General features: G+C 32.5%; 2 protein-coding genes across 3 annotated transcripts; both read left to right on the top strand.

Moving 5' to 3' along the window:
* Nucleotides 1-2067: 2067 nt before the first annotated feature.
* LOC143914517 (trypsin-1-like) lies at nt 2068-9315 on the top strand. Its single transcript, XM_077434774.1, has 9 exons — nt 2068-2201; nt 4298-4401; nt 5447-5621; nt 5704-5974; nt 7212-7364; nt 7466-7595; nt 7949-8080; nt 8792-8981; nt 9115-9315. Exons 1-8 carry the CDS (start codon nt 2132-2134, stop codon nt 8957-8959), a joined length of 1203 nt encoding a protein of 400 aa, XP_077290900.1. The 5' UTR covers nt 2068-2131; the 3' UTR covers nt 8960-8981; nt 9115-9315.
* Nucleotides 9316-14421: 5106 nt separating this feature from the next.
* Nucleotides 14422-26916, top strand: LOC143914519 (trypsin-1-like). Of its 2 annotated transcripts, none has more exons than XM_077434776.1 (8): nt 14422-14557; nt 20901-21004; nt 21336-21507; nt 21595-21865; nt 24596-24748; nt 24860-24989; nt 25347-25478; nt 26630-26916. In XM_077434776.1, exons 1-8 carry the CDS (start codon nt 14488-14490, stop codon nt 26795-26797), a joined length of 1200 nt encoding a protein of 399 aa, XP_077290902.1. In that variant the 5' UTR covers nt 14422-14487; the 3' UTR covers nt 26798-26916. The 2 variants fall into 2 exon arrangements, with proteins under 2 accessions (XP_077290902.1, XP_077290903.1); XM_077434777.1 differs by lacking the exon at nt 26630-26916 and adding an exon at nt 25636-26027 and having other exon boundaries at nt 14447-14557; nt 25347-25566.

The following is a 26916-nucleotide window of genomic DNA, read 5'->3' as shown; positions in this document are numbered from 1 at the left end:
CGCTTTGAAACTTTGCCATTTTGTGAGGTTTGGCTCCCGATAGGCATTTCAAATCTGCACACTTAGTCGATGGTGAAATATATTCGTATTTAACCTGTTTAAAAATTCAAAAAATATCGATTCGATGACAGCTCTCGATAACGCTCAAGCTATTGCCTATGCATGTTTGACTTTCCACCCCCCCACTCGTTTTGTCAGGTTTTAATTGTTTATACGCCTATAACTTTATATTTTTCACACTATATCTTATAAAAATTGCATTACAGGCTCTCATTATCTCTCACATATAATATATTTTTACTTCACTAATAATTTCTTCATATTATTAATATCATATTTTTGGAAAACATAACGAGGGTCACCATGGGGGTCGCCAATCGATAAGAGCCGAATCGTTTCATTTCTGGATTTCCCACTTCCATAACAATATTATGGTAAAATGTTAATTTATATAAATAATCTTCAATACAATATACATACATACATATGCTTGATAAATAATTCTATATAAAGTTGTGATTATACTTGTATGTATGTTCCTCGTAGCGTTCCTGAACGATCCCCTTCTTTCCAAACTTTCTTTACCAGCACATTGAGACACATCCGTACTTTTTCTGAAAAATTATGGTGCATCCTTACTATTTCTAAGTAAGCCAAGTCTTATGCGGTATTCTGAACCCATTCATGCAAAGTAACCTGAGTGTGCTAAAGAATATTTTTGTACTGCTGTTTACGTGCAGTTCCCAGTATGTTAATAGAATTGAAATTAGACAACAGTTAAGATTGTCTAATTACAAATGCTAATGATTGGTTAGACTTATTGACAACATTTAAAATATGGTTTTTAAATGTCAAATTACTGTCATAAAGTACACTAAGATCACGAATCGTGTACACTCAATTCAGAACAATCTTCTCAATTGAATATTGAAAACATGAAAAGTTTCGCGATTTAAGAAAGTGCTTGTACATATAAGCAGACCTTAAATCGTTAAAAATTTTCAAAATTATTAAATTTTCGAAGATACTGTTGCGTCGGGGTGGGTGGAGGATCCAAGTAAAAGGCCAACAGTCGTTTCACAGCATTTATTGATGATTGAGGAGATACACGCACTGGCAGTGCTCAGTCCAGAATGACCTGATATCGCCTACGTACCACCTTATAAAGGGTAGATCTCTCAAGACGTCTAATCTGTTTACCTGTTGTATAGTCACGTATTCGGATATGTATTCCCACGACATTAGGTCTCCCCGTACCGATTCTGAGAAAGGACTAATAACGGTCATTGTTTCGCCTAACTGCACTAAGAGTCCAGATATAATCCTGGAAGTAAGTGCAAGAACTTAGTTAGTCCGTTAACAGATATCCGTTGGTCCTAAGTGCAAGCACTTAGTTAATCTGTTAACAGATAACCCTTGAACGGTCACATAGTCTCTGGGATTCTATTCGCTTAATCCGCGGCGTACGTAAAAATACTAATACTTTAAGGAAGAAAAAATACAATTACATTTTCGGGAAGTAATACATATTTTTGGGAAAAGATCAATATGTCGGTAAGAAATTAATATTTTAAGGAAGGAAGTCATATTTTCAGCAAGAAATTATTATTGTAGTGATTTTTAGTGCACAATTTTCATTTTTCCGTTGTGATGAATATGGAGGAAACCTCTTCCAACACGCTTACATATATTCGTTTGTGCTTTGAGCAACTCTTATCCAACCACAATTTTTTTTCTAATTTGTGTAATCTCAATGGTGCCCCTTCTTGCACCTTTTTACGTCTCGAGTGCCATTAGAGCACATATTTCGTCCATCTCTCATACATTCTACTTATAAAAATAATCACAAATTATTTATTATGTTACATTCAAACCCTCATTTTCTTTCCCAACAATTATGAAAATTCCTTGACTTTGGAACTTATTAAACTACGCAGACCACAAAGTACCAGATCGAAACGGAAGAGATTGCATATTTGAAACGAGAATAATATTGCCTATTTATGTATATTATAATAAAATTGATAACAATTTGAAGACCACTGGATTTTGTGTAATGCGTAGGATGATTAATTTATAACAAACAGTCGAGCCTATATCTTCACACGCTCGAGACTTCTTATTATCGACCATGAAGATATTACCAACCGTGACAACTGTGTTTATTTTATTTGTACAAACCAAATCTCAAACTTCCGTTGGTAAGTCAAATTTTCGGTCACGATGTTAACGTTGTACGTAATATTTCTCTGAATATTGTTTGAAGCTAATTAATATATTTCTTTGCAGTAGGCAAACTCTGAATGGCTGAAAAGCTTTATTATGTATCTTTGACACACGCAAACCTCAAATCACGCCTGATCTAACTTGATTCTAACGATCATATGGCTCTTTATTAAGAATCACACAGAGAACCAAACTAAAAAGATAAATTTTGAATAAAAAAAGTCATTTTATTTTACATTTACTCTAAAATTTAGTAATCTAAAATTTAAAATAGGTAAACTCGAGGTAAATTTTAAAATTAGCCGGTATTTTACGATGGCGAAATTTGTTGATTTACCGGTAAACCTATTTACTGGTATTGCAATCCCTAGTTATGTACAATACGATAGATTGGATCCAATTTGCAGGACATCCATATAGTCGACACACGTTTCATTATTCTTAATGCGAAGTCTTTAATGCTGCGTACCTAAAATTAGATCATCAACAATCACATACAGGTAATCCTCGACTTTTGTTTGTCGAAGAAGTTTTGACTTACGAAGATACGCACTAAGATCGAAAAAAAATCAAAGAATTATTATTTTTACTTCCCCGTAATGCACAGTTACTGAGAATATATCATGTATTAGTATGGGTGATCCAGCGATGGTCGGCAATCCGTTGCGTTGTCGGTACATCAATCGAAAATTTTAGTCTTCAATTGTTTCTCTCGTCGAAATAAATCAATTAATTAAATCCATCTCAGAGGTAAAATTTATCGAATAATGTGTGATTATTAATTTTATTTCGACGAAGGAAAAAAAACCCTTTGACAAATCACCGACAACCGACATCGACAGTTTTTTTATTAAATGTTTCATCGACGGCCAAAATATAAAGTCGTCACGATACACAGTAGTATATCGTGACGACTTTGAAGAAATAATAACAAGGTTTTTTTCGCTCGTAATCAGAAAAATTATAATATTTCTCTGGTTGTAATGCGTATCGTCGTAATTCAAAACATTAATGTAATTCAAAACATCAACGATGATCTAATTTTAGCTCAATCTCGCTCTTTAGCTTAATTTTGATATTTAATTTCAATTTTTTAATTTAATTTTTATTTCGATATTTTGTACGCTACTGGTTTTAAGAGTTGGCCCAAAATCGTCGTTGGTTTAGTCCGTAAGCACCATAAAACGATTGAGGATGACGAGATATTTATGTTTGGTTTAAATAGAGACATTTTCGTTATACCTGCTGTGGGCCAGAACGAATGGCCAACACAGAGTTCAAAGAGGCCCAAAAAACATTAACGACGATACACAAAAGACATTTTTTGATTTGTTTCTACACCATCGGGTTCAAACATTGAAAAATTACGTTAATATCTACATACATATGAGAGAATCCAAAAATGGTTTTTCAGATATATTTATATGAAATCGTATGGTTATTATCCTTGGCCATATCCTAGTGAATTCCTATTAGAGGCGTTAGGCTTCAGCTCATTGGAGTCTCGTCATCTTATGTTTCTGGGAAAGCACTTTTTTAAGCTGTCAAATAGGTAAGTATACAATCTTCAGGTTCTTAATTAATTTAAGTTAAATACACCTAGTAAGTTCAGGGACCTGAGGAATCGTGATTTATTTTCTCCTCCTGTGGCTCGCACATATACATATGTACATATGGTGGTAACGTCTTCAATATCTACATACAGCGATATATCTGATCAAGCGGGTTCCTTGTGAAATTGACCTGTTTAATGTAAGCTGCACTGAATTGGTTGAGTGGTTGTGGAGCAACGCTCGCGGTTGATTTTAAAAATTATATATATATATATATATATATATATATATATATATATATCTCAAGCACGGTTGTTTTAAGTACTTTTATTTGTGTAATGATTGTGTGACGCGTTAGAGTACTCTTATAATGTAACTGTGGCTAATATCTTAAAAACAATATAAAATAAAAATATACAATATATGTACAACAAAGTACATATTTATGTATGTTTTATATAATAAAATAAGATATAATACGATAATTCACAATATTTAGATTATTTTTCGTTTTATAGGTGATGATTGCTTCTTAAACAATGGAACTCCAGGCGTATGTAAGATTTTCAAAACATGTTTAAAGGCCAAGAACCAGTTAAGATTTGAAAAAATAAATCCGACGGTAAAATTTAATTTTGTTGAACGAATTTATTCCCATTCAAAGAAGGTTTCTTATAAAACATATTCAAATCCATTCATTATTTGAACTAAAAATATATATATACATACATATGTACATACCAGGGTTTCTGACCCGGGTCGACCCGGGACAGATATTCCCGGAAATTCACGGAATTTTTGTTGTCCCGTGTCCCGGGAATTTTTATCTCAAATCCCGGGAATTGAATTAAAAAAAATCTTGAAACCATACAACATTTTCACGACTACACGAAGGGAAATAATAAATCGAATACACAAAGAATCGTAAAATATTCTCAAAAATTAAAATCGAAGAAAGAAGAAGCCTAAAACTGATTTTTTTAACACAAATTTTAAATAATTCTGATTTTATACCGAACAAAACATTCTTCAAATGTTGTAATAAAAGCGAATGTATATCCTACGGTGAAACTATTATGAAGCGAGTATATCCATCTTGTATTGACGATTCCACAATGGAAGAAACTCTTTTAGATTCGGATGAAGATGAAACAATTGTGTGTTTGACGATGAATGAAGAATTAAATAAGGAGTTATCAAAGACGAATATACAAAATAACGTAAATAAAAATAACATCGACTTTAAAAAATAAATTAAAATATACATGCTGGAGAAAAAACCATTTATTAAAAAAAAATTGTTTTCGTCCCTTTTAACAAAAAAACCAACTCGACCGAAACTGAAAGAGTTTTTTCCATTGCTGGAAATTTTTGTACCAAATCTAGAATTAGACTTTCGGATTCTCATTTAAATATTTTAGTATTCTTAAGAAGCTACTTTAAATAAATTTACAATTATAATTACATTTTTTCGAGTTAATAGATACTTATATATACATCTGATATACATCTCTGTCTCTATCGAATTTGATATCTATCTCTGTACATCCTGTCTGTTGATTTTTCAATTAATAAAATAATAAATAATAATCATAATACATTCTCAAAGGGAAAAAAATCAGACTATGCTTAATCTACTATAAATAGACAAAGTATTGTTTTATTAGATTTGCAGTTATATAGGTTTTCAAACAGTAGTGTGTTGTCCTGGTGATGGTCCCCCACCTACAACGACAACTACTACTACTACAAGAAAACCTTTCATTCCATCTAAGTTCATTGAATGTGAATACCCAAAAGATGCAATCAAAGTCAGAAAAACTGGTCAAAAGGCATGGGACAGTGAGTGAACAACTGAATTTTACGATATAAAAAAAAAAAAAAAACAAGAAAACGCTTCCAAGAATATATGTTCTTATTTCAGAATGCATTGACTTGGCCGACTCGGTGTTCCCCTGTGCGCCACTCAGTCTAATTATTGGAGCACACAAAATTCGGACGGACACTTGCAAGCACACAGCCAAAGAGTTGATTTTTGGAGGAACTGATGCCAAACAAGACGAATTTCCTCATCAGGCAGTCCTCGGCTATGACAACACAGAAAATAATAAAATCGACTGGGATTGCGGTGGTACTCTGATCAGTGAGCAGTGGGTCATGACAGCTGGACACTGCTTGTACAATAAATACACTAGGTTAAAACACTTTCCATTTCTCAATTCTGGTCTTATTATGTAGAAAGCTGCTAACTAATGCCTCTTTATTTTAGATTTCATATATTAATAATTAATAATATGATTCTCATTAATAACAAATATATGATACGAAAATTATATTATATCAATTCAAAAAATATATTTCAATATATATGTAAAATAATTAAATTGCATTTTCATACTATACATATGTACATACCAAAAAATGAAACCACTTTTTCACAGACTTATTTGTATGCACTTAAAATTGAATATTTTTCAAACTATCCATTACCTCACTTTGAGCTGTCAAAATAACTGGATAATTGCAATGGGTCAGTAACTTGCTAGTGGCTGAATATGAATCTGGTAGCTTCATTTTACAATTAGGACATACATATGTATGTACTTTCATTTTACTCACGTGCTTTTACTCTTGGCTTCAAAATACACTACAGTTTAAGCATTATAAATAATGTTTTTTAGAGGTTTGTTTTTTGAATTAGCGACATTTTTTACTGAGCTGATTTGTGCCCAATTTAGTTTGGCATTTTACCATAAATAGACACACTAAAACAGCGCTTGCAAATTGTGCAAATTTATTTTGAAAATCGTGATTCAGTTTCTCGAAATTCACCGTTCGTTACGTCCATTTTACCATTTTATCAAAATGTGTGATTTAACTAACACCTTTGGATTATTTTTTGTGGGGATACGTGGACTAGTTTACGCCGATAAACTAAAGACGATGAACGAATTGAAAGACTTCGCCTCTTTATTGCCGATATACAGACCCAGCTGCTCAAAATATAGGTCGAAAATGAAAGAATTGGTTGAAATAATTGCACAGATTGCGCTTTATTCAAACTAGCCGCCACACCCAAATGCACAATATCATATTAAAACTAATGGCATAATATTATCTTTCAATAAAACTAATACCATGGCAATTACCACAATTTTTATGTGTGTTATTTCATTTTAAAGCTCTATACATATACATAAAAAGAACTCCCTTATAACTTCATAATGTATCGAATTACAAACTAACTAGTCACAAAATTAGCTCTAATTTATTAATTAAAATAATCCAAATCAAATAGTCGTAAATAATCATTTTTAGGCTCAATTCACTTGAAAATTAGAAATATGATTCAAGTTGAGGCTGCCACAAACTTTCTTGTCTTTTCAGTGACCCAAACTTGTTATAGTCTACATTTCGTAAATTTTAATCCAGGGTTGGCGTCAAATATGTGAGATTAGGAGGTGAGGATATGAATATTGAACCTAAACCTGAATTTTTCTTCAATATAACACGGAGGGTGAAGCATCCCGATTACGTTAGAAAATGGACGTACAATGACATAGCACTAGTAAAATTGGATAGATCGTGAGCGTATTTATTGTTTATTTTAATTAAAATTATACAAAAAGAAGATTATCATATATACATACATATGTATGTTATGTTTAGATTTTTGGTATTTTCAGTTTAAAATATGGCACCAGAATGCGTCCTGCTTGTCTCCATATCGGTAATGAAGTGAACGATGGAAAAGCTATAGCTACTGGTTGGGGAGCTACAGAAGATAGAAGAACTAGAAGTAACAATTTACTCAAAGTAAAAATCCAACATTTTTTTTAACAACAAATAAGTTTCATACAAATTATCAAACTTATCACACCATTGTGCCATAAAGAAGTTGCTATTTCTTACTCGTTTCCCAACTTATCGTCTGCTATTTTTCAATTCATACGTAAGCACATACATATGTACATACACACACATATGTATATGATATACATATGTATATGAATGAATTTTAATAGTTAAGTAAGTTAGTAAAAATCGGTGTATTAAATAGAAAAACAGTCAAATTCTAGTATATAACATACCCAATGCAAAATTAAATGTTCGATTGCAAAGTTAAAGTCAAAGTGAGTGAATATAATTTTCATAATAATATTTTTTAGGTGACCATAGATAAATTCCCATACGAAGAATGCAGAGATAAACATCCATCTACTAGAAAATCGCCCGATGGAATCAGGAATCAAACACAAATATGCTATGGAAGCAAAGTAGCAGTGAAAGATACATGTCAGGTAGTTTATTTTGACTGTCCAATAATCACAAACTCATAGGTACAACAATTGTTTACCAATTCAGGGGTCATTTGTTCAAATAAGATTTGTATGTACATACATACATTGTTAATGGGTCTGGATGATAATATAATCCAGATAAATCATCTATACATACTAGGGTTTCTGTCTGGTTAAACCTGGGACAGAAATTGTTGGGATTTCACAGAATTTTTGATGTCCCATGTCCCGGGAATTTTTATCTCGAATCCCGGGAAAAATATTTTAATCAAAATTTTATAATAAAGGCGAATGTATGTTTGTCTGTATATTTTACGATGAGTATTATGAAGCAAATATATCCTTCTTGTATTGACGATTCCAAGATGGAAGAAACTCTTTTACTGATAAAGATAAAGATACTGACAATTTTGTGTTTGACGATGAATGAAGAATTAAATAAGGAAATATTTAAGACAAATTTACAAAATAACATAAATATAAAAAGCACTGATTATAAAAAATAAATTAAAATATATATCCTGACAGGAGAAAAAACGGATAATTTAAAAAAAATTGTTTAATTTTCGCTCCTTTTAATTTTAATACCAACTTCGACCGAACGATTATAAAATCCAGATGAATCATCTACTGTCAATGTTTGCTGGAGACCCAACAGAGTCACAATGCAAGTACAGTTCCATTTAAGTTGATATTTTTATTTATTTACAGGGTGATTCTGGTGGTCCTCTTCAAATATACAATAATGGGGTGCATTGCACTTATACCATTATTGGAATTACATCCGTGGGAAAATATTGTGGAAGCATTGGCACGCCCGCCATTTACACAAGAGTTTCTGCTTTCGTTCCTTGGATAGAGAGTGTGGTTTGGCCTTGAGACCTTTCAAAATCTGAAATATGTATGCCAATAAATTATATTTTAATTAAAATATATGAATATATTGCGTTTTATTGCAATTTATGAAATAAATAAAACATATTATAATATCAATAATAGTCATATATAAATATGTTATTTGTTGTAATTTTTAGATGTTGAGTTAGTATGTACCGTACATATGTATTTGAATATATGTATATTTTGGAGACCATTCGAACACCGTTAATCCTATTCAAATTTCGTATCGCAGCCTCCTAACCTTTGGGGGTGACCATTTTTTATTAAAGCCATGTGACCTGTGACCCTAAAAAAATACACGTTTTTAATGTATAAAATATTATTCAATCATTATAAACAGTTTATTTTTTTCCCAGTACATATTTTATTTTCAGAATGTGCGTAATAAATGACAAGAAGGATCTACATAAATCCGTCGATGAACTGTGATAATAAGAGCCGTTATAATAGAATGTGGCATAAGCCCACTTTTCTTAATTTCGAGAAATATCTCGCAAAACATTAAATATAATGCTTTGCGTTTAACAATATTTAAGAATAAAAATACTGGTGGCCTGCAATACGTTTCTTCTGCTTTTCCAATATTCTGGATGTATCGAATTAAAAGAAGTGATAGCAATTTGTGAGTTAAGTGAAACGGAAATAGTGTTTTCGGAACTGAAAATTGGACTTCCGCCACTTTCAAATATAATTTATTTTTATTTTATTTTATTTAAATAGGCACACATACAGAATAAAATATAAAAATAAAGTTGTATAATGAGACAAAAAATAACAATAAACATAAATAAAAATATAATATTCCATTTACAGTGAGCACCACATGATGATATAAAAAAGTAAAATTACAAAAACATCAAGATTTAAAAAAAAAGAAAAGAAACAGATAAAGAAAAAGATACAGATAAAGTAAAAAAGAAAAAGAAAAAGAAAGACTATAAGGGTGAAGAAGCAAATCAACCACATATTATTTTCTTCACCTTTGTCCTAAAAAGAGTCACTAAAGAGGTCAGGACAATCATCTAAAGCTATCGTAAATACGGCATATACGAACGATTGTACTATTGAAAGAGGTGTTGCTTTGACAAATTGGTGGATAAAAAAGATTTGTGCATCTGGTGAATCGGGCATTAACGTTAAAATTAATCTCACTTAAAACAGATGTGTCAAGTATACCATTAGCAATCTTATATAAAATTAACAAATCAGAAACCCTTCTACGCTGAGACAAACTTGCAATATGGAAAAAAGAAAGTCTGTCATTATAAGATGGTAACAGTTTTTTAAGACCAGTCTTATAGGATAAATGGCGCAAAAAACGCTTCTGGATTGTTTCTAAATGCTCAATGTGAGTTTGGTAATAGGGAGACCATATAATTGAGGCATACTCCATATTACTACGAACCAAACTGTAATAGAGTAGAATCATATGGGGATTCTTAAAGGGCTTCGCAACTCGGCAAATAAATCCCAAGAGTTTATAGGATTTAGTAACAATATGATTAATATGTTCATTAAATGATAGTTTGGAATCTATAAGTATGCCTAAGTCTCTGGCACAATTTTTTGCTATAAGATCTACGTTATTAATATTGTAAGTAAAGTCAATTAGGTTACGATTTATGTAAAGTGTCAATGAGAAGCATTTAGAAATATTGAGATGCATAAGGTTTACATTACACCATTCAGATATTATATCAATGTCGGATTGTAATTTTAAGCAATCCGACTCACTATTGATAGGATGAAAAACCTTAAGATCATCGGCATAAAATAAGCATTGACACTTCAGTAGGGGGATTAGATCATTAATAAAAATAATAAACAGAAGTGGTCCAAGGTGAGAACCTTGAGGAACTCCTGAAGGGATTATTCTAGGGGCAGATGAGAAACCCTTGATTGTAACCAATTGACTTCTCAAATTAACATATGAAGTTAACCATCTAAGTAAATTGCCATGAATTCCAAAATGCCTCAATTATGTCAAAAGAAGCGACTGCCGTAATTTGATCAATGAATTGCTAAATAATAAAATAAATAAGTAAGTATTTAAGAATCTACATATAATAATATTTCAAAACGGATTAAAAACAAATATATAGTTTGGGGTACCCCTTATTTATTATGAATTGACCTTTAACAAACAACCTTGCGTACTACATATGTATATTTTAAGACAGAATTTTCCTTAAGATAATTTTTTTTGTATCGTTACTTACGTTATTGTATCATACTAGCAATGCATCGTTATCAATTAAAAACTAGATATGAGATTTCAGTTCAATAAACCAAAAGGTTTCTGAGAAAAACATAAAAAGCCTCGATTCTCTAGAGTAAAAGTTCTATTTCCGGTTCAGATAAAAATATCAGGTGATAAAAATTATTATTTCTATTACATGTAAAAAAATTTCAGTCCGATTCGGTTAGCGGTTTGGGAGATAATTGAATTCAAAATAGGTGTCCTATTAAAAAAAAGAGGATACCTATAAAAAATAAAAATTTACGTAAGAATTTCAGTAACCGATTCTGCGCGCGCACATTAATACGGGAGGAAAAACCTGTTCCTCTTGTTCCTGTTGTAACAAGAGGACTTAAGATCTTTCGATTTTCGATCTTTGCCTTCCAATATTTGCGTTTTCTGTAATTTAACATTCTGTCTCGTCACGGAGACCGACAGATAATATATCGATTTTTCAGTAATTTATATTTTACGACCTGTACTCTAATGAAATGGTCAGCTTATTTCTGATTTTATACACATTAGACATTTCAATGAATCCAATAAAAGTTTTTGTTGACGAAAGTGATAAATCAACTGATGAAATTCGAATATTAATTACTAAACATTTAAATTAAAAGTTTCTCTTATATTATGCCGTAAGCACTAACATTAAGAGGGCTGGATATCAGCGCCTTGTCCATACAAACGTACTATACTTCTCCCTACCTCAATTATGGCACTAGAGAAATTATTTTTTAATATGCTATGGATATCCACCATTGGGGTGCATCTATCGTTTTATTTTTTTTAATTAATTATTTTTTATAGGAGCTAGGAGCCACCAAACATCTATAAAATCGCCTCTTTTTTACACCCACGAAAAGAGTCTAGCGTGGTTATTTAACGGTCGATTTTTAAAAAAATACGCCAATAGATGCACAGAAAATATCTTTCTCATACCGATGATGAAATATTTTTAAAAATTGGTCCAGTTTTGGAGGAGAAAATAGTAGAATATGAACCCTCGATTTTGTCAATTTAAAACACGTTTTATCTGGTCAAAGCGCAACTGTCGCATTCACTCAATATATATATATATATATATATATATATATATATATATATATATATATATATATATATATATATATATATATATATATATATATATATATATATATATATTGTCGCATTCACTCAATATATATATCGAAGAAAGGAACGGTAACAAAATTAAGGTTTCGGGTGTACAGTCCTCTTAAGATACCAATAGAAACATTTTGTTTAAAATAGATAATGATCAGTGGATCAATAGCTGTTAGACAAGATGTAAAATGTATTGTGAATATTATAATATATAGGTATGTACATAAATGAATAAAATGAGAAGCAAAGAAAAACAAATTGAAAGCTTTCTACATATATATGGAAAGAAATATTATATGTAGATAACTAATGGTATCATTCACCGTCAAATATCAAAGTTTTACCGATTGAACTTTATTTATAAACTAGCTAAGATTGAATAAATAGTGGTTAGATGATAGTAATCGACAATTGAAGTTGTGGAAATTAATTTTGACCAAATTGTGATTATTCCAACTTCGAATTTCATATTGACATTGACAGACGCCGAGAAATTTACAGGTTACATGAAAAATGCAGTTTTTAGAATTTTTGCATTAGAATTTTGTCTTAGAGGTCACAGGGGTCGCGAATTGATGAAGGCCGTGTCGTATAATTTCTGGATTTACCATTTTAATAATAATACTATTATTTATTATGACATTTATTATATTCAAATCAATGATCCTCAATTCATCATTTTGTAAAGTTTGATTAAATAAAATTATATATTATATTATACAGCAAATTTGCGAGAAATACATTGTGTAGGTAGCATATTTTTATTAGATTCAACGAATTCAAGATGCTAATTACTTGAGTTTGCGAAAAACTGTGGGTGAGGATACCGATTTATTGGATCGGTTACAACAATTAAACTAGAAAAATTAAAGCAGGAGATGGTCTATCTGTGTTATATCTACAAGATTTAGCCAGCAGCTTATTTAGTCGGGACTTGAGCCCAAAACCTCTCTGCTGGTATGCAATAGCTCTACCAGTGCACTACACTGTTTTGAACAATTCTCACCTACATACATATATCACGCCACACATTCTTCTAATTTGTGTAATCTCTCATGTGGCCATCCTTGCACAGTTTTAAATGATCTCAAGTATCATTAGAGCATTTCTTTTGTCCATCTTTCATCCGTTCTACCTACTACTTATTTTTACAAACCTCCTTTTTACATATCTTAATAAAAATAATGGCACGTCAAGAAATTTTTTGTATTGTTACAAAAATCCTACTTTTCCTTACATAATAGATAAAATGTAATCCAATCAACAGTAATCAACATCAATTATATCTAGGTATTATCGCTAATTGTTACTTCAAATGGACTTCCCATATTAATCTTATTGTGAATCAATGTTTTTCTCTTTTTTTTATGTTATTAAACGTGTTTTTAATGATTAACTTACATAGCTTAAACATCTTAACAAAAATATATAAAATTTTTACCAGGCCTAAATTAGAATACGCTTTTAGTATATGGAATCTTCATTTTAAATAAGATGTTATATGTATTCAAAGGAGGATTACTAAAATACCTTCCGAACTAAAATCACCGTCTTATAATGAGAGGTTGAAAAAAATGAATTTCACCACATTGGAAGAGGCGACTTAATATTTCACAATCATTACAATTAGCGTCAGCAAAATTAATTTTTTTAAATATTTCACAATCATTACAATTGCTTTATGTTCAATGACAACACTCTCTCAGACTGCTAAAAGAAAAATCAAAAACAGTGGTTAAAGTTTGAAATAATCTTGGAGTCAGAAATAGCCCCAAATCTAACCAGCAGTTTTTGGCGGATCGAACCAGTGATCGCATGGTGCTAAACATATACGCTACCATTAAGCCAAACTGCTGGCTTAATATTGTAGCCAAACCCTCATTTTCTTTGACTAAAAAATTTAATTATAAATAAAATCACTTGACTTTGGATCAGGTCAAACTACGAACGCTCCGAAATCCCAGATTGAAACAGAAAATATTGCTTATTCCTAACGAGAATAATACTACCAATTATAATGAAGTGAAGTCGATAGCAATTTGAAGACCATCGTGTTCTGTACAATACGTAAGGTGATTATAAGTTATAACAACCAGTCGAGCCGGTATCTTCACGCGGTCGAGACTTCTCAACATCGACCATGAAGATTTTTGCAACCGTGACAATTGTGTTTATTTTATTTGCACAAACCAACTCTCAAAATTACGATGGTAAGTCAAAATTATTTCCGATCGACATGTTAACAACATATGTATTACGCATTTCTTGGAATATTATTTGTGGGTAATAACTATAGTATATATAAATATCTTTGCAGTAACTCTATGTAAATCAATAATAGATTCCTATCGCTTGAAAAGTTTCATTATGAACCGTTACATACGCAAAAATCAAAAACTGTACTCAATATATTTTTCCAAGCCGTATAGTAGTACTCCTGCTCCCACTTTCTGTTTTGATTCAGTCGATTATTCCGAAATTTCCCCATATATTTCTTCACATTATAAAAAATCATTTTACATTTATGCAGAATATCCCCTACTAAGATTCGTTTGTTGGTGTATAACCATTAGACGATTGACTCTTATATGTAGATTGACTCGTGTAGAGTCAACAAAATCATTTGCACTTGTTTGTATTCATTTATATATACATACATATGTACATCCAACATCAGTTTAAATTGATCTCAGGCGTTTTGCGTAATGACCCGAAGCGGTGCGATACCACGAGACAAGGCTCAATTCGTGAAATTGTTTATTTTACCCGAAATGTTTTATTGTTTACTAGTGTTTTTACCCGGCTTTGCTCGGTATTTGTAATATAAACCGCTTTTTGATTTTTACAAAATTATGTTCACAATACATCTTATATTTATTTTAATAGCTACTGATCTACTGATCATTTTCTATTTTACAATTTTATTTTATTTGATTAGTAATCATAGTATTACATTATTCTAATGTTAATGTACAGCATAATAGGAAAAAGAGCTCAAAAACCTATTTATAATTCTTATAAATGCTCATAATACATCTAATACATAATATTAATTAAAAACTCTCTAAAGTCGATGACCTAAAGCAGATTGTGTTTATACCTGAAGGGTATAGACATTTTGTTGTAATCACCGAGACTCTTCACAAGTGTGTTGGTTATGGGATGGCCAACTTAACATTTTATTAAATTTATTTGAATATGTATTTGTTTTTTTATTAAATTGAACGTCACGGATTTTACGAACCAAGCAAACAAACATACATAAAAAGTCTCTTTCGAAATTATATATTAGATACGGGGGCATCTGGGCTTCGAATATACATACACACTTATTTGAATATATGCACACACTTACTTACATAAATTGCCTCTAGGTGTCGAAAACAGTTTTAGTAACGTGACAGTACGCAATTAGTGATTGAAGTTATCATACAGACATATGTATATACATATCAGTGGCGTGCGCTGAAATTCTCTCTCTTTTTGTCGTACAGCCTTACTTAATGTGCATGAAAGGGATACAAGAGGAACAGCCTGTTCCTCTTGTATCCTGCTCGTGCACATTAAGTAAGGCTGTACGACAAAAAGAGAGAGAATTTCAGCGCACGCCACTGATACATATGTATGTATAATAGCGCTATTATTTGTGTGTGTCTGTGCATGTATTTGTATGCGATAACGCTCACCGTACTATAATAGTCGTTTCGATTCGACATATGTACGCCACAGCTAAAACACTGCCAACAAAACGTACGAATATAATACGAACATAATAACAGATCAAGAAAAACTTCTATCTATATACTGTTTGCTGCCAATGTTTTCTCTACGACAAAGTCTCTGAACATTTAGCGCCATCTATTGAAAATTTATTCAGTTAATTAATTTTTCTATTGGTGTTTTAAATTGTTTATATTGTTGCGTAGGGGTGGGTGGAGGATCCAAGTAAAAGGCCAACAGTCGTTTCACAGCATTTATTGATGATTAAGGAGATACACGCACTGGCGGTGCTCAGTTCAGAATGACATGATATCGCCTACGTACCGCCTTATAAAGGGTCGATCTCTCAGGACGTCTAATCTGTTAACCTGTTGTATAGTCACGTATTCAGATATGTATTTCCACGATATTGGGTCTCCCCGTACCGATTCTGAGAAAAGCCTAATAACGGTCATTGTTTAGCCTAAATGCACTTAGCTTGTCGCTAATCCTTAAAACCACTTACACCGGTCACACGGTCTCTCAGGACTGCTACCCGGCCTAATCCGATCGCAATTACTCGGCGGCTCTTTTTAGTATACGTAACAATATGTAGATAGATAGGTAGTTTTTACATTTTTTTTCATTTTAAACAATTAAATATAAATATATTTAAAAGGTATTTGAAAAAAATACGACCGCAGGTGGATCGAACACGGGACCAACACGTTTCTTTTAATTTTTTTTAATCAATAGCTTTATATGCCATAACTCACGCTATGATATTTCATTGGGAACAACACTAGTAATAATAATATATAGATATAAAAACGGACGCGATGTACATATATGGATATGTTTGTGACGGACCGTGGAGACATGGCCAATCAGAGTCAATTGGTCGAGGAGACGCGGGGAAGTGGGGAAGATGGGGAGCGTGGAGCCTCTGACATATGCGACGTCAAGCCAAGTGACGGGTGAAACATACACACATCCACGAAGACACACACACATTCATTCATAATTTCGAACGGGTGAACGGTTCGGATCGGTGAGCGTGTAATGCGCGCACTCAACTTTTTACGATTAAAGGTCTGTTCATACCTATTCAGCACGACAGTATCCTGCAGGTGTCATGCAAGTGCAGATAGTATTCTTTGGTACATTATATATGGACGCGCATGAATGCGTAAATGCGCATGCGCGAATGGAGTATGATTACGTTCATATAATGTACCAAAGAATACTATCCGCACTTGCATGAAACCTGCAGGATACGGGTCGTGCTGAATAGGTATGAAAATACCTTAATACGTGCGCGCACCCGTTACATAACTCTTCTCAGTGCAGAAACATTTTTTTTCTATCATAGTCGCATCGCGCCTTGTCGTGCCAGTGTGTACGTAGCCTTAAAATTTCCTATATAAACAACGCACAAACATCAATATATTCACATTCTTCATTTCGTATGAAATTGAATTGATTTGAAGATAATTAAATAGTGTTTTGTAAATTTGATTATGTACGAACAGGCGCGGGTCATACATGGGGATTGAGGACCTGCAGCAACTCAACAAAACCGGTTTTTGTATGAAGAAACTAAAGATGGGTACATGCAGCATAAAAAATGCATGTATTTGCAAAATTATCCCTAAAAATAAATCGTTTATAATATTGTATAATGTATGAATATTCGCGTTAAGTAGCTTATCTACATATAAGGAAAGTGTCATTTTTTTGATTTTTGGATTTTACACTCTTAATTTTATAATTTGTAATTTAATGTGTAATACAAATTATAGCACTTGGTCATCACCGCCAAATTGATACATATATATTATTCCAAAACATCTTAACCTTTAGGGTCAAGCACGATTTCATATATGCTATGCGTGTGTATGTAGATAAATTGATTTGTTTTTGAGCGGCATCTTCTTCATTATTGAAATAAATAATTTTACCTAAATGATTTGTAGGATTTCAACTATTTACATAAGTTATAAATTTTTAAATGTTTGTGAAAATTGAATCAAAATGAGAAATGATTAACAAAAGAGTCAATGTCGTGTCGTATTGATACAATTCATTGAAAAACTAGAAATTCTGGTTTGTACATATATTAAATATACAAAGATTTGTATCGAAATGTGTCATTTGACATTGGTTATATCTAGCGTACGACAATAATGTTATGGGAATGTTTACATTGTAGCCAGCTTAAGGAAAATTAATGTGTATATTAAAAGAATTTTTTTTTTTTTATATATAAGTATATATCATTTATCTTTATACATAAATACATATGTACATATTGTTGAAATAATATTTATGTTGTAATTTTGCTCATCTATTGGACTTCTTATTTAAAACAATTTTTTGACGGTCAGGAATGTGAATTTAATAAAAAGCTCATTAAAATCCGAAAATTTTATACACATGCATATTATAACATGACAGTTATAATATGCATGAGAGTTATAATATGTATTGATAATACATATATGTACATATGTATTCGAAAATGGTGTTCAACCAGGCAGTCGATAGTCGAACAGGAGTAAGAATAGGCAGCGAAATTATAAATAATATCCGTTTCGCTGATGATACGGCAATATTGACTGAGAGTACCGAAGACCTGCAATCGTTATTGATCGAAATTAATCATTCATGTCAAAAATGGGGTCTGTCTATTAATATCAACAAGACCAAATCAATGGTCATATGTAAAGAAAAGACGGATCCATTAAACCTGAGTGCTCGGACAAATGATTGAACAGGTCGAACGATACAAATACCTAGGAGCAATGATCAATACGGACGTCAGTTCCGAAATGGAGATAAGAAGAAGGATCGAAATAGCAAGAAATGCCTTCGGCAGCATGAAAAATGTTTTGTGTTGTCGAAGGTTGTCTATGAAATTGCGCTTGTCTATGAAAGAGTCCTGCACTCCTATGTTTGGTTGGTTTTGCTGTACGGATGCGAAACGTAGACGCTGTTAGTGGCATCCACGAACAGGATAGAGTCCTTTGAAATGTGGTGTTACCGGAGGATGCTAAAGATCTCGTGGAAGGAGCATGTAAGAAACGAAACAGTCCTCCAGCTTCTTCATAAAAAGAGAGAGCTTCTTGACACGGTGAAGCGCCGTAAGATGGAATTCTTTGGCCACATTATTCGCGGCCCCAAATATCGCCTTCTACAAACAATCATAGAAGGGAAAATAGAAGGCAAACGGTGGCTTGGGAGAAAGAAGCCCTCTTGGCTCCGGAACATCAGGTCATGGATGGAACTCGGTCTCGAAAAGTTATTTCGGCTTGCCCATGATAGGGAAGAATTAGCACGGGCCATAAACGATGTCATAAACGGGCCATAAACGAAGAAGAAGAAGAATATATGTATAATTGGTATTGATCTTGCTTTAGGTCGGTTATAGTAATAGATGGTCTGTAATAAATAAAATAAATGGTTAGTAATTATAATAAATGGTAATATACATATATGCAAATATATCGGTTGGTTAGTGTATTTTGACAACTGGTTCGAAATTTGACACTTGCAGTTCTCTTCCATGGATTCTATTAAGTGTTAAAATAACGAAAAGAAAAAAACAATTCAATCATAAAAATAAGGAAAAAAGTTCCTTAAAAAAAAAATTGCGGGCTCATAAATATTTTAACCCTAAATTAATAATTCAAGAAAAAAACAAAAAATTCAGTTAGAAACTTAAGAGCATTCAAAACAGTTTTGGATGAATAATTTTTCCAAGGATAAAAAGTGAAGTGAAAATTGTTTTGACCCAACATTGTTCATTTCTCATCTTAAAATGATGTTGGAACAATTTGAAGTTACAGGTCTTTCATTTAACGAAGTCTCATCATGTATAAACACTATTACTAATATGTACGTATTTGCTAACAGAGCAATTTTGTATACTGGCAGATACATCGTTTAGCTAGGACTATTTCGCAAATGGTGATTTTGCACACGACACTCGAAAATATCACACTTACGAGAATTCGAGTGCCTAATATTCCATACTTGCAATTTTCATGGCAACGATTGTCGTGTACAAGATTGCCATGTGCGAAATAGTCCGTTTACCGCTGGCTAAACGAGGTTTCTGCTGGTATACAATGTACACGCATTTGTTTCCAATAGATACACAAGTTATTAATATATAAGACTTGATAAGATAAATAAGTGAACTAAAAGATCTGTAGATGCTACCATTCGAACCCGTGGCAAATTTTTTTGTAAATCCTTTTATTACACAAACAGAGAGAACTTCTTCAAGAAGAAACATCAAAAATTGAAGACGAAAAAATAAAGTGACATCATATTAAAATCTTGATATGCCACGGGTGAAAACTTTGGTAATCTAACTGAACATAAAAAAGTAAGAAGTGAAAAAAAGAGCTTGAAAAAGTCTTTAGCAGGTGAAATTCAATATCAACAATCGATCTACTTGTACTATGTTATTATTTTTATTTCAAAAATAAAACAATAAATCTATAAATTTAAAATAAAACACATTTTTTTTTGCATCTCGAATGCCCCCATACTACAAAAAGGTTTAGAACCCCTGTTCTATTGTATTACTAGTCATAATTGAATGATTTTTACATACCTCATTTACGTTTCACTTACGATTACAATTCAGGAAAAAGTTTGCCTCTTATTAGATCAAATTTGAGTTATTTTTTTTTAATTCCATAGAATAGACATTTTGATGAATTCAATAAGAGTATATAATTTAAGAGTTACTGATGACATGTAAAATAATAATAATTACAATCGATAATTCTTTCTTAGCCATAATTAAATTATTAAATGTGATATGTATTTTTCCCATTACAGGTGATGATTGCTTCCTAAACAATGGAACTCCAGGAGTATGTAGGAATTTCAAAATATGTTTAAAGGCCAGGGATCAACTTATGAGAGACAGGATAAGTCCAACGGTAAAATTGATTTTTTAAACGTTTTTATTGCTATGCTATGAAGGTCTTCTTAAAAATACGTTCAGATCCACAAATTATTTAAGGGACAAATATTTTTATGTTTAATCTACATTCTCAAAGGGTAAAAAATGAGACTATGCTTTATCTATATGTATTATATACGAAGTATAATAATAAGTTTTTATTCCAGACGGTAGGGAGAATAATGCAATCCCCGTCGTCCATATAAATAATATACATATGAATATGGTGCACTTCAGATCGATGCAAATATTTTAGGAGGTCATTTATGTAGTAGTTATCTAACTTAGATAAATTATTGTTTTATTAGATTTGCGGTTTTAGCGGTGCTCAAACAATAGTGTGTTGTCCTGGAGATGGTCCCCCGCCTACGACGACCACTACAACTACAACAAGAAGGCCTCTACCTCCAACCGTCAAAGAATGCGATTATCCAAGAGATGCAATCAAAGTCAGAAAAACTGGTCAAAAGGCATGGGATAGTGAGTGAACAGCTAAAACTTGCAATCTAAAAAAATATGAACAAGAATACACTTTCAAGTACATATATGTCCATGTTTTTGCTTCAGAATGCATCGACTTGGCTGACTCTGTGTTCCCATGTTTGCCACTGAGTTTGGCATTGGGAGCACCCAAAATTCGAACGGACACTTGCAAGCACACAGCCAAAGAGTTGATTCTTGGTGGAACTGATGCCAAACAAGATGAATTTCCTCATCAGGCAGCCCTCGGCTATGACAACACAGAAATGAATAAAATCGACTGGGATTGCGGTGGTACACTGATCAGTGAGCAGTGGGTCATGACAGCTGGTCACTGCTTGTACAATAAATACACTAGGTTAAACACTTTCCATTTCTTCATTTTGGTAATTATAATATACTAGTTGTTTTATCCGGCTTCGCTCAGTATTTGTAATATAAACAGGCGTAAACATGGCGAATCTAATAGTAAATATTCATTTGTTTTTTTATTAAATTTATTTGAATCGAAAAAAAATCGACTCGTCATCAAAGAAATTTTGACATGTTTACGAAATTCCCAACCAACAATACTTAGATACAAAGTCTCTTTCGAAATTATATATGTATGTATATCGTATATAATAAAAACAATGTCGGTAAATATGTATAATGTATCAACCACATTAACTAATCAAAACTGACACCCCTATGGAAATAGCTAAAGAAATAGATGACAATATAAATCCTAAAAAGGCACCTGGAATTGACGAAATCTCACCGGGACTATTCAAGGAACTTTCAAAAAAAGCTATTATCATGCTAACATACTTATACAATGCATGTTTTCGGCTCAAGCATGTGCCAGAGTGCTTCAAAACTGCTCAAATCATAATGTTGAAGAAACCAGAAAAGTCACCCGAACAAGTAACATCACACAGACCAATATCCTTATTGCCTGCGATCTCTAAGCTATTTGAAAAACTATTATTATAAGACTCAAGCCCTTAATCGATGTTCCCGACTTCCAATTTGGCTTTAGGTCAAAAAATTCTACCATCGATCAAGTGCACCGTGTTATTTCAAAAATAGAGCAATCGTTAGAGGAAAAAAACTATTGTACAGCTGTATTTCTTGATGTCTCATAGGCCTTCGACAGGGTATGGCACGAAGGACTTATCCACAAGATCAGCAAGTCACTACCTGGAAATTATGGCAAATTACTTGAATCATACTTATCCGGACGCAAATTCAGAGTTGCTCATGAGGAGGCATTCTCTAACTTTTTCACAGCCTCTGCAGGAGTACCACAAGGAAGCGTGATAGGGCCTATACCGTACCTGATATACACTGCTGACATTCCGACAAGCAAAGAGACATTCATTGGAACATTTGCAGATGACACAGTCATTATGTCATCGACCGAGTCGCAAGCGGAAGAATTTGAACGCCTGCAGCGTGCAATATATAATAAGATCAGCAAATGGACCAAGGATTGGAAGATGAAACTCAACGAGCTAAAATCAATGCAGGTCACATTAGCACTGCGACGAAATAATATCAGCATTCAGACTTTCATAAACGGAATCCAAGTTCCACAAGCTTTGTCAGCCAAATATTTAGGACTGCATCTTGACTCAAGGCTTACGTGGAGTAAGAATATTAAGAAAAAATAGAACACATTCGAATGAAACAATAGAAATGCACTGGCTAATAGAAAGAAACTCCAAATTAGACATACACTGCAAAAAACTGATATACCAGGCAATTGTGAAGCCAATATGGACATATGGCAAACAACTGTGAGGATGCAGTAAGCTATCCAACATCGAAAAAATGCAAAGATGTCAAAAAACCAGTTTCTGAAGATTATCACCGATGCATATCGCTTCGTCACAAATGTGTTGTGTTGAGCATCACTCGGAGGTGTCAGGGGTGCGGAGGCGAAGACCCTGGAGCGCCGGAGGCGCTCTGGGCATCGGGGACGCTGAGGGCGTCGAGAGCGCTGGGTTGGTGGCGTCGGTGATGCACAAAATGTATCACTTCGTAATTCGTAATTACTAATTCGGGCATTAATTTATTTCTGAAACCAGCCGTTTTAATTTCAATTCTGGATTCTAGAGGTGCACACACACACATTCATCCATAATTTCGAACGGGTTAGATTGCCAAGTGTATAATATGCCACTTTTTATTACGATTTATATTACGTGCGCGTGCGCCTATAAATTACCTTACATTATACTTATATATAACATAGAACTTTATTTTTATTCGTGTTTCAATTCCTATTCGAAACCACCCGTTGAAATCAACGGGCACAACCCTAGTTAGATATAAAAACGGACGTGATGTATCTATATTTGTGGCTATGTGGCGGACGCGTCGAACAGTGTGGATATTAAAAAAAAAACAAATTTTAGAAGACTGGGGAGATGTGGGGAAGTGGGGTAGCGGAGAAATGAGGGAGTGTGGGGCGTCTGACATGTGCTCCTGATATTAAGCACGTGATTTGCAACGGATGACGTCAGCGTCAGATGCGTTGCGCGTAGGTGCATACATACACACATCCGCGAAGCCACACGAACACACACATTCATTCATAAATTTGAACAGGTGAACGGGTTGTAATGCGTGCGCTCAACATTTTATTATAATACGTGTGCGTGCTTATAAAGTAGCTTACATTATATATAACATCCATATATAGGGGTCGTGTATCAATTTAATTCGCGTATCAATTCCTTTCCGAAACCACCCGATGAAATAAACGCGCGCAACACTAGTTTGTTGTAATTACTGACCTTTTAGTATATGATAATAATTGATTAATCAATTAAATACAATTAAGAGCACTATTATTTGTTAATAATTACAATTGCAGAAACGATTCCTATGGAGAAAATGAATCTGCGACCAAATTAAATTAAAGTTGTCGAAGGCTTGTTACAGTAATCCTTTTTGGAATCAATTCACTTTGCATAATGATAATATGATTATACATATGTACTAACGGACTTTCAGCCTACTTCCTAGATTTTTTTTTGTCATTCCAGTCACCCATACCTGTTATAATCATTATGTCTACATTTTGTAAATTTTAATACAGGGTTGACGTCAAATACGTGAGATTAGGAGGTGAGGATGTGAATATCGAACCTAAGCCTGAATTTTTATTCAATATAGCACAGAAGGTGAAGCATCCTGATTACACTGGAGCTAGGACGTACAATGATATAGCTCTACTAAAAATGGATAGGTCGTAAGTGCAATTAATCATTTTCATTAAAATTACATATATAAAAAGATTAATATCATATATACATATGTATGTATGTACATATTTTATGTTTACATTTTTTGGTATTTTCAGTATTAGATATAGCACCAGAATGCGTCCTGCTTGTCTCCATATCGGTAATGAAGTGAACGATGGAAAAGCTATAGCTACTGGTTGGGGAGCTACAGAAGATAGAAGAACTAGAAGTTACAATTTACTCAAAGTAAAAATCCAACATTTTTTTTAACAACAAATAAGTTTCATACAAATTATCAAACTTATCACACCATTGTGCCATAAAGAAGTTGCTATTTCTTACTCGTTTCCCAACTTATCGTCTGCTATTTTTCAATTCATACGTAAGCACATACATAAGTATGTACATACACACACATATGTATATGATATACATATGTATATGAATGAATTTTAATAGTCAAGTAAGTTAGTAAAAATCGGTGTATTAAATAGAAAAACAGTCAAATTCTAGTATATAACATACCCAATGCAAAATTAAATGTTCGATTGCAAAGTTAAAGTCAAAGTGAGTGAATATAATTTTCATAATAATATTTTTTAGGTGACCATAGATAAATTCCCATACGAAGAATGCAGAGATAAACATCCATCTACTAGAAAATCGCCCGATGGAATCAGGAATCAAACACAAATATGCTATGGAAGCAAAGTAGCAGTGAAAGATACATGTCAGGTAGTTTATTTTGACTGTCCAATAATCACAAACTCATAGGTACAACAATTGTTTACCAATTCAGGGGTCATTTGTTCAAATAAGATTTGTATGTACATACATACATTGTTAATGGGTCTGGATGATAATATAATCCAGATAAATCATCTATACATAGTAGGGTTTCTGTCTGGTTAAACCTGGGACAGAAATTGTTGGGATTTCACAGAATTTTTGATGTCCCATGTCCCGGGAATTTTTATCTCGAATCCCGGGAAAAATATTTTAATCAAAATTTTATAATAAAGGCGAATGTATGTATGTCTGTATATTTTACGATGAGTATTATGAAGCAAATATATCCTTCTTGTATTGACGATTCCAAGATGGAAGAAACTCTTTTACTGATAAAGATAAAGATACTGACAATTTTGTGTTTGACGATGAATGAAGAATTAAATAAGGAATTATTTAAGACAAATTTACAAAATAACATAAATATAAAAAGCACTGATTATAAAAAAATAAATTAAAATATATATCCTGACAGGAGAAAAAACGGATAATTTAAAAAAAATTGTTTAATTTTCGCTCCTTTTAATTTTAATACCAACTTCGACCGAAACTGAAAGAGTCATTTCTATTGCGGGAATAATGTGTGCCAATTCTAGAAATAGGGTTTCGGATTCTTATTTAAATATTTTAGCATTATTAAGAAGCTTTTTCAAATTAATTTACTTTTATAATTACATTTTATTCGTTAATATGTATGTATATTGTTTACTTTTATTTAATTGTGTTAATAAATAAATTTCATTTTAATGAAAAATAAATTAAATTAAAAATAAAAAAAACTACATTGTATGTATATTCCGGGATCATGAGAATTCCGTGGTCCTGGAATCGAAAAGGTTTGGGAAATCCCTGGACACCCAACAAAGTCATAATGTGTATGTATGTACATTCTCACAATCTATTTCTTCCGCTACAGAAGGTAAATTCAAAACAACTGGAGATACAAATTTACCCATGCAAATAAAATGTCATAATACATGCTTTTTTTTGGTATTCATGATTTGAAAATGACTTTTGATTATCAGCCGATGGGCACTTGATTTAGTTCAAACTCAATTGCATTTAAGTTGATATTATTTATATTATTATATTTTCAGGGTGACTCTGGTGGTCCTCTTCAAATATACAATAATGGAGTGCATTGCACTTACATTATTATTGGAATTACATCCGTGGGAAAAGAGTGTGGAATCATTAACACGCCCGCCATTTACACGAGAGTTTCAGCTTTTGTCCCTTGGATAGAGAGTGTGGTGTGGCCTTGAGACGTTTCAAAATCGAAATATGTATGTCAATAAATTATAATTTTATTAAAATATATGAATATAATTGTATTGAAATTTACTAAATAAATAAAATATATTACACAGTATCAATAATTTTT

This window comes from Arctopsyche grandis, chromosome 7 (assembly GCF_051622035.1).
Source record: "Arctopsyche grandis isolate Sample6627 chromosome 7, ASM5162203v2, whole genome shotgun sequence".
Lineage (NCBI taxonomy): Eukaryota > Metazoa > Arthropoda > Insecta > Trichoptera > Hydropsychidae > Arctopsyche > Arctopsyche grandis.
This window is presented reverse-complemented; position numbering and strand designations above follow the sequence as displayed.